The sequence below is a fragment of the Aspergillus viridinutans genome, assembly GCF_018404265.1.
Source record: "Aspergillus viridinutans IFM 47045 DNA, scaffold_10, whole genome shotgun sequence".
NCBI classification, from domain to species: Eukaryota; Fungi; Ascomycota; class Eurotiomycetes; order Eurotiales; family Aspergillaceae; genus Aspergillus; species Aspergillus viridinutans.
Window position 1 is genome coordinate 489649 of NW_025091226.1, and position 9618 is coordinate 499266.

The following is a 9618-nucleotide window of genomic DNA, read 5'->3' on the forward strand; positions in this document are numbered from 1 at the left end:
AGTAATACTATATTAATATAGCTAGAAGATCTTTTAAGCCTTATACTTTTATAAGATTAACTCCTTACTACTTTAGTAGTGTTGCTCATCTTCTTAGAGATATTAAGTTATATTAGTTAATAATTTATTAACCTTATTATATTAAGCTCTTTATAAATACTACTAGATATATTATCTAACCTTCCCTATATTTAAATAGTTTTATAATAGTAGTATCTAGCTATATTAACTATATTATTCTTTACTACTTTCTATAGGAGCTTACCCTCCTCCTCTTACTCTAGATACTACTATAAGTCTTTAATAATAAGTAGTGCCCTAGACTAGTCTTCTTTATAATATACTTTCTAGTAAGTTATAGCTCTACTAGTAATACAGGGCACCTATTTTATAAGTCTATTAATAATAAGATATTCTATCTATCTATTATACTAGATATTAATATACTTCTTGCTATTAATATATATAATACTAGGATTATAACCTAATTATTTACTAGTTATCTTAAGAAACCCTAAGATTATTAAAATAAATTAAAGTCTGTTATTATTTATATTAAAAGATATAGATATAATAGATCCTATATAGTTAAACTCTTAGAGCTATATAATTAACCTATAAAGTATAAAGCTAAGAGTAAATTAATATATATCTTAGGTAATAAGTACCTCTCTTATATAGTACCTAAGATTATACTATATTTTTAGAGTAGTATTAGTACTTAGGTTATTTTTTAGCTTATCTAGGACTAAAATATAAGACTAGTAATATTAGGTGTAATTATTTATATCTAAGTTATATATAAGACTAATATCTAATTTTTAATTAGCTATAGACCCTTATAATAGTTAACTAGACTATACTAAAATTATATAATAAGATACTATAGTAAAACCCTTACTAATCACTATCTTATAGAGTATATTTATCTATTTAGTAAGCTACTCTAAAACTTTCTTTTTCTTAGTATCTTTAGACTAGTCCTATTATCTAGTTTCTTTACTAAATAAAGAATTCTGCCCTTCTTTATATCTTCTTAATATAGTAATACTCATCTCTTCTAGACTATTAATATTACTAAAGTAGGTATTATAAAAGCTAGGTATTTTAATATAGATTAGTTCTAATTCCTCCTTTAGTATAGTATCTATATATTTTCTATATTTAGAGGAGTTAATAAAGCTACTTATAATATATATATAAAGGGTTTCTCTAAGGAGAGGAAGTAACTTTAGAGGAGATATTAATTTAGTAACTATAGTATAGATCTTATTCTATATAATCTTATCTAATTCCTTATTAGATACTATAATAAATAATAGAATGAGCTTATTAAAGTTAAAATTATTAGAATTAATAATTAAGTTAAGTTTTAAAAGATTACTAAGAAGAGTTTTATCTCTACTAACTAAGAGTAAAATATAGAATATAAGAACTATAAGTAATACTATAATAAGATCTAGAGATAAATTTTTAAGGACTACTTAATATTAGAGATACTAAAAAAATTTAAGAAATTACTAATCTTTAGTATCTAAGTAGCTTAGTAATATATTAAAGTATAAGAGACCTTTAGCTTTATAAGTTAATAATAAGATATAGTAAAATATAGTTAAACTATTATTAATTAGCTTTACTCTAATAATATCTCTTTTAAATTAATAGTTTATTCTACTAGCCCTAGATAAGACAGTGAACTCACTAATATAGTTATTATAAGAATAGGATAAGTATTATCTTTATTAAGTTTATAATATAATATACTAACTAACCTAGTAAGGCTTTAACTAAGGACTAAAGCTATTTTTAATTAACTAATTAACCCTACTTTAAAAAGTTATAGTTTAACTTATTTACTATATTTATATTTATAATAATCTTCCTTTCTAAAGATTATTAGAGCACTAGTTATACTCTCCTATAATTAGAAATAATAGAACTAGGATTTATATTTTTAAAGATAGCTATATTAATAGCCTATATCTCTACTTTTAGTTAAATAATACTTTAAAGAATAGTAGTTTAGTCCAGGCTAGATATTTAGGTATATTTAACTATATTTATATTAATAATAACTCCACTAATAGGAGCTATAGTAATTAGTAATAATATATAGTAGGACTATAAGAACTAAGCTATATCTATATATTATATACCTAGAGAGTACTACTAATTAGAGGATATATTAGTAGTAAGCAGTTAAGCAGGGTTAGTAGGTATATAGTATTAAGGTTTAGGTAGTTTAGGTAAGCTTTAGATAAAGAGGGTAAAGAAAAGTAGCTAGGGTGCTAGACCTAATAAATTAAAAAAACTAGGTGAATACTAATATATAATAGCCAGGATTCACTAGTGGTTACCCACCTAACTACTAACCAGCCAGCGTGTGGCTTAAGTATGGCTAAGCAGATGGGAAGCCCTGTTTTCCATACCCTATGGTCATATATGGTAGAATCCCTCTTCTTGAGGTCCATATAGGGATTTGTTGAACACATTGCGAAACATTCTTAGGTATGAACGGATATGGGTAATCAAAGCTAGAACACACCCAGTAAGCCTCCATGTCCTTGAGGTCCAAGTATCACGGCAGTCGAGGAGAGTTATGTCTTTTTTCTTGTCCCTTTCGTACTGCTGGCCGGCTCGCTCCATTTCCTCAAGGACTTTGTCGTTGCGGGCCTTGAACTGCACCGCTGGCAGAGCCTCCTTGCGAGTTATAGCCTTGCAGTCAATGAGTGCATGGACTCTCTCTGGTTCCTCGAAACCCGCAGAGCTTCATCTGTGCGAGCCTCGAGCTCATTACACCCAAACCGCGCCCTCAGTCGGTAACGGCTGGCTACCCACTGTTCATGTACCTTAGGTATCTTCACGCAGATTGCACGGAGCCAGTTATCAGTGGCAAAATTAGCAATTTCCTCTCTGTCGTGGGTAGATGCTCCACGCATGCCTGGTCTGGGTCAATAAATCTTTGTTATTGGGATGATCAGTAAATAGACAGAAAAGATGAATGTAATCAATTCTTACAGATCACGAGAAGAATCATTGTGTAGATGAAGTCACCAGCTACAGCTAACGACGTGCAAACACCTGAGGGCTGAGGCAGGGATCTGATGTGCCTTAGCAACGGGCCGTTACCGGCTCAGGCTGCCTCGGCCACTACCTTAGTGGAGTGGGGCCTTGCGGCTTTAAAACTTTTGGAGCAGCTGTGATCACATATCTACTGGGATCCCTCTACTTGGGATTCACAAGAGGTACTGGGTTGACATCACATTGCATGAAGCGTCCGTCAACTGAATATCCATGCCGACTCGAGCGAACAGTATTGGATGAACTCCGGTACACAGACATCGCCTTTGGCGCAGGGGACTGTCAATGCGGCCGGGAGCTGGGTCTATTGTTTATACTCTGTACTATAGGCCTATGCCAGGGCTTCGCGATATTTGCCGGCTAGGCGTAATTGGTTCTGTGGCTGGTGGATCTTCCCTTTCCGAAATATCAAGTTTGACTACCTATGGAATAGGTACCCCTACGGCACGATTGCCCGGCCCAGTCCCCAAAGGCTCTAAGCTAGAGCAGTCAGTCAATGCCGAGAACAGCTTCGAAAAACCGATATGACCATCCAAAAGGACTGGCAGGCAGGCTACTACCGTGAACAATGCCAAATCGCAAAGATATCAAACAATAAACATGTTACAGATTCGCAATATAAATTGATCAGACAGCCACCCAGATATGAAGCAGATAGAAACGAAAAGAAAATACAAATAGTTCAAAAAGCCCACCACCGTTTTTGCAGGAAACACTTGAGTACCTCCGAGAAACAAAACGCAAAGAACTCAACGAACACAACGTTTGGCAGGAACGCAGAAGACAGACAGCCACCCGAAATGTAATGGATAATCAGAAAAGCCGCCAACACTTGTCGCTGCATAGGGAGAAACAGAGAAGGAAATATTAAAATGCGAAATCAACAGGTCGATGCAGCGCAATGCTAACCACTCAATGTCAATAGAGCACGCGTCAAAGAACGCTTCCAAAGACACACCCCAGGGGACCGGAGAGTCAAAGGGGACTGAGCCATGAAAAGACATGCCAGCGCAGAGCAATATGAGACAAATCGCTGGGTCGTGCAATCTCTCACATTTACCGAACCTGCGCTGAAAACGGGAAAGCAGCAGAGAAGAGGGATCATTAACATGACGATGCATCAAGGCAGAAAACAAGAGGAAAACAAAGCCGAAGGAAATATCCATTAGTGGGTCGCCCCTATGGTTTATAAAGCGGCGTGGAAAGACGGGGTTTGATAAGTTAGAGAAGTCGAAAAATGTGAGATCACCGACTTCCTCGGTAGAAGCAGCTGTCAAGGGACAAGCCCCCGGCAGAAGACAGTCATGACCCTCAATCCCAATGTCTAATTCGTGGAATTCATAACACTCTTGATTCTCGTTTCCATGGACTCGTTTCAAGTCGCGATTCTGATCATGGCATTGCTGTGGCCAAGACTCCTCGTCCACTCTCTTCGAAATAAGAAGGCCCCTCTTCCTCATTAACTCACCCTTTCACGCTCTCGCCGCGCGTAAATTTTTCTTGTCCGCCCCCCACTTCAACTTGCCTTCTTCGCCTCAGTAAATAGCTCAACTGGTATGTTCGCCAATATCCGTTATTCCTTAGGGATCCGTCGTCTCGGGAGCATCACCAAAAAACAGCGTGCCATGGACCATTTCCAGCAATTTCGGAACGTAACGGGTTCGGCCCATCAGAAACCCCCTCTTCTCGATCATCTGAAGTTCGACGCAGCCCCAAGCGACAAAAGAAAGCTCCATCTATGCGCATCATGTGAAAACGATGTGACCAGCACGAAATTCTCCGCGTGAACAGACATCAAAGTCGTATCAATTTTATCCCGTCTATGCGAACCTTCGGACCTTGTCAACCAATCCCTCAAGAATTGAAGACCTACAGCCAGTAGGTTTTATATCTCCGTTCCGGATTGGGTGCTTTACTGGTTGAGGCCCCGACGATTCAGTGCATTTAGCATATCGCTATCGGTGCTGGAACGACCCTGGCTGTCACCGGGGTTCAACATATCACGGACATTCAGACCACCTCGAGACGAACTGACTGAACCTCCAGGAGTTGAGGTCGGTGGAGGAGTCATCGCAGTTGGAGCGGTGTGCAGAGGAGGATACGGTGAGCTGTGTGGGGAAGAGGAGTGACGGCTATCGTACGGGTAGGCAGATTGCGGCGAGGGACGCCGATCATGCTGCGGCGGAGGGGGGTAGTAAGGACTGGGAGCGGCGTGCGCCTGATAGGCAGGCGCTGATGTTGCTGGGGTTACCGGCGCAAGGTTGGTCGGGTCAGGATACTCGAAACCGGAGCCAGAGCCGCGGCGGCCAGTAGGTCTCTGTAAGATATTATTGGCATCCCGAGTCTTCAAGCTTCCAATGAATATGGGAACTACTTGCAACTTACGTGATCTGCGGGCCCAGCGGATGCAAGGGGTGGCGGTGCGGTTCCGTACGGATGTTGGTACATTCCTTGAGGCGGCGGAAGGGTAGTATCAGCAGGGGGCTGAGGCTGCTGCTGAGGCGGCAAAGGCTGGCCGTGGGCTCCATAGAGCATCACTGGAGGACCAGCGCGGCCGTTTTGAGGGTTTCTGAGATGGGGATAGGCAGCGTGTGCGGGTACAAATGCCTGTGCCTGGGACGAAACCGGAGTGAACATGCACTCTTGGTTGAAACGGATACAGTTGCTGCAGCGTCCATCCTGAGAACTTTCAAAACCCGAGCATCGAATCTGTCGGTGTCAGAAAACGACCGTCAGCAAGGCTCTGTCAAGTGGTATCCTAATGTGCCAGCAAATACTCCTCTGGCAATGAACGCACCTTGCGTCTGCGGCAGTAACGACAGGCAATAGCGGTCCGCTGTCTAGGAGCTGCGGCTTGGTATACAACTTGAGGCTGCGGTGGAGGAGCTGCCTGAGCGTAGACATCCGGAGGGCGGTAGGCGCCAGGAGGAGGAGGCAGCCTGTAAGGGTCCTGAGCACCTTGCACATGAGGGTGGATGGTGGCCATGTGGGAGGTAGGCGGGAACTGTGACGGGGGCGGTGGTGGATGCGGATATGGGTGGTCTGCGGTTGGAGGAGGATAGGAGGCCGGAGGATACTGAAGCGGTCAGTTTTTGAATATGAAGAAAGCGCTCTTGTCAAGCTCAGTCGCTCAATGGGGTATATGTGGACAGGAACGAGAAACGGCAAAGCTCTTAGCGGCAAGTCGTCTGGCCAAGAGTGTAGCTAAATAGCGCAACGAAAGCGACGGGGAAGGATAGGCCGAAATAAATAAAACTCACAGGATATTGAGATGCTGGCGGATAGTGAGCTGGAGCTGGATTATCCTCAGGCTGACTAGAGTTCCACTGGGGAGGCGGTGGATACTGTCCCTGTCGATTAGGGTCGCCAAATTCGTGGGGGTTGGTGGACATTTGTAGGCGAGGACGAGACGAGGCTGCTTAAGAGAGCGGGAAAAGGACGGGGGAAAGGGCTGAGAATAAGAGGCGAATGCAGGATGATGTGAGTCGCAAGTCACGCCCAAAGCTGTTGTTTGGTCAACTTGTCAAGGAAAGACACAGCAGGGGTCTTGGTGACGGTGCGTGTGCCCGGTCGTACGTATGAGCGAGTATGTATCGGTAAAATGTATGTATGCAGCCCGTATGTATGTGTATCTGTATGTACGTATGTCTGTCTTTGCGTGTGTGGATTCGTAAATGTGTAAGATGACCAGGATAATGACGGAAAAAAGAAAAAAAAGAAAAGAAATGCGGGAAAAAAGGGAAAAAAGGGAAAAAATAAAAAGAAATGCGGAGACCAAGTTCAGGTCACAGTACACACGGGTTACGACCAAATCAGAAGAGTTCCAGTTTCCGTCGGGTGATTTGCAAAGCTAGCATAGCCTCGTGGTCACGCTGAAGCCGGAGAGGCGAATGAGCGAAGGAAAACCAATCCGTCAAGGAAAGAGTTGAAGAGAAGGAGAAAGCGACGGAAATACTAGGCTGGGGCGAAGAGGAGGATGTCCTCTTTGCAAGCCGAGAACCGGAGAGCAAGTATAGATAGAAGAGATGATCGAATGGTAAAAGAAGAGGAGCGAAACGGGGAAGTAGGAAGAAAGCACAATGGGAAAAAAAAAAAGATGAGAAGAGGATTGAAAATAAGTCGAAGCGAAGAGCCTCGGGGGATTTTAGCTATGACGTGAGCGTTTGACTGGTTCCAATGATACTCAGGAATGGAAAGAAACCGTGGTTCTTCCTAGGGAGTCTAGGTACACAAATATGGTACGGATGGGGATGTCTAAGGTGTGGTTTGTTGGATGAAAAGAAATAATAATAATAATTCATGGTGATGGTGGAGAGGAAAATGGGAGGGAAAAAAAAGGGAAAAATGGAGTAGAAAAAGCCAAAATAATAAAAATAAGGATGAAATAAAATAAATCCTGAATAATAATTTTTATTACTGTCGCGAGTATGTACTGTAATTTATTACCTATAAATCAGTGTGGAGACCAGATGCATAAGCAGCCGAAATAAAGGGGGGATGAAGCCAGGGAAAGTGCAAGGAAATTTGGCAATAATAATACAGAGTATGTTTACAACAATAAGAAAGTGAGCAAGAGAAGCGACGGATTAAATCGAAAGGAATAAGGATAGACAGAAGTCGTTGACCCAACCGCAGTAAGTACTTGGCACTCCGTAGGTAGTTGCTGGAAAAAGCAAACAGGAAGAAGCTAGCAGGCCCAAGGCTGGCAGTAGCGCGATGCGAGTGTCAGTATATAATAAAACCTGCAAAGAGGTACCTAAAAAGCGCCAAAGCGACCTGCTTATGTGGAGGACAACCGGTCAGGTCAGCTCAATTGTCAATGGGGGCGAACAATGCCTTAAAACAAGGAAGGAGAAAGGTAGAGAACAGCTGAGGCTGAAGAACACACTGATAAACCTTCCACTATTCAACAAAAGCCATGAGAAGGGAAGTCTGAATGAGAACTGATGATCACTCGATCTTCAAGGACACCAGAAGTGTTTTGTAAACTGGCAAGAGGTGGCGTATAAGGGCCTAGAAGGTGCATAACATTCAAGTGCGCCTTCTGTATTAAACTGTAGCTACCTCTTCAATATCTTGCCTTGAGGTGTCTCGAGATGTCTACCTTAACCAGCCCCATTTTTTCACATTAACGGTGATGATGTTATCATAGCCTGAGCATACAGCTGTGGCGCATCATCCAAGCTAAGCGACTTGGCGCTGCAATTCGAACGATATCCTCGTTTCTCAGAGACGAACTATCTACCTCTCTAGAACATGAATATCTGGATCGCCCACTCATCGGTCCGTCCGGAAGGCAAAAAACGAGAATAAAAAAAAGCTGGATCACCGTTTGAGGACGTCAAGCAAAACACGTGACGACCGTAGGGTGGCCACGGCTGGGCGGAAAGCGGACGGGCGGGAACACTCGAAGATGAGATCTGAGAGGGTGAGACTAAGAGGAAAACTGCATGAAATCCTGATGAAAAATGACTAAAAGATTTTGCTCTAGATTAGTGAACCGTGCTGCAATATTATTAATGAAGCTATGTGGAAGCTCCGGGGACGCCAAGGACTTTGAACTGGACTGCTAGCGTGCAGCTGACATTGGCCTTCAACCAAGGATGCGAGTACTAATTTCTTCATCCCAGTGAGATGTCAATCACAAGGAAGCAAAGATGAAGGGATTACACAGTGATTGGAAGTTGATAGATATTGTGGATAGTTGAATGCCGGAATCATTTGCAATAATAATAATAATAATAATAATAATGGAATAGAAGTAAGGCCAGAAACCAAACCAAGCAGCGAATAACACACAGTAGCGGGCTTACAAGACTTCCGACTGTACCTAGGTACTAGGGAAACCCAATGAAAGGCGGACGGTGCGGTGCGCAAGACAAGGTGGGCCGTCAGAATCAGCGCGCCAGTGACCCATGGACATGGACGGGGACTCTTCCAAGACGCAGCTAAAGCATTCATGGTTCCATGGGGATCAGATGAATTGCTGTAAGCCTTCGGGTTGGGCGTTTGGCAGTGCCGCCAGCCACTCAGATAGCGAGTTTCGCACTGGCTCGAGCCTAAAGAGGGGGAGCCCGGCAAACATAAAGTTTGACCTGGGGAGTTGGGAACTTGGGAAACCAGCCTAAAATGGCGTAGTGCATGAGTCCAGTGGTACTACCGTAAGTACTGGTAGGCTGGCCTGGCTATCTGGCTAGAGGATACGCCGGGACGGGTAAAGGCGCCGTGACGGGACTCCACCAACCCGTTGCGTCGAGTCTTTTCCGTCTCCAGTAGGTGGATTATTGCCACATACAATAAATACTGTATGTTTGGTAATTTAGCAGTCTTTTGATTCGATTAGAGGTTGGATAGAGCCTCAAGGAATCATTCAAATAAAAGATATCTTGAGCTGGTATTTCTACTACACCATATTGATTAGTCCACATATGTTCAGACTAATACTTGAAAATGATTCAGATGACCATTGGTTCATGGGTGTAGGAATAGCACTAAATCCACGAGTGGGAACTAGCCCCTTTTAAGTACCTGAGCCGA

The 9618-nt window shown here is 42.4% G+C and overlaps 1 protein-coding gene and 1 non-coding gene across 2 annotated transcripts; both read right to left on the reverse strand.

The window, feature by feature from the left end:
* Positions 1-2324: 2324 nt before the first annotated feature.
* On the reverse strand, positions 2325-2444 carry Aspvir_r0026. Its single transcript, XR_006253215.1, has one exon. It is a non-coding gene; the product is annotated as a 5S ribosomal RNA (ribosomal RNA).
* Positions 2445-4993: 2549 nt separating this feature from the next.
* Positions 4994-6473, reverse strand: Aspvir_001854 (Zn(II)2Cys6 transcription factor domain-containing protein; the record flags this gene model as incomplete). The annotated part of the gene is made up of 4 exons (XM_043273461.1): positions 4994-5398; positions 5467-5790; positions 5879-6157; positions 6342-6473. The coding sequence occupies 4 exons, from the start codon at positions 6471-6473 to the stop codon at positions 4994-4996; spliced, it is 1140 nt and encodes a 379-aa protein (XP_043129396.1).
* Positions 6474-9618: the final 3145 nt, after the last annotated feature.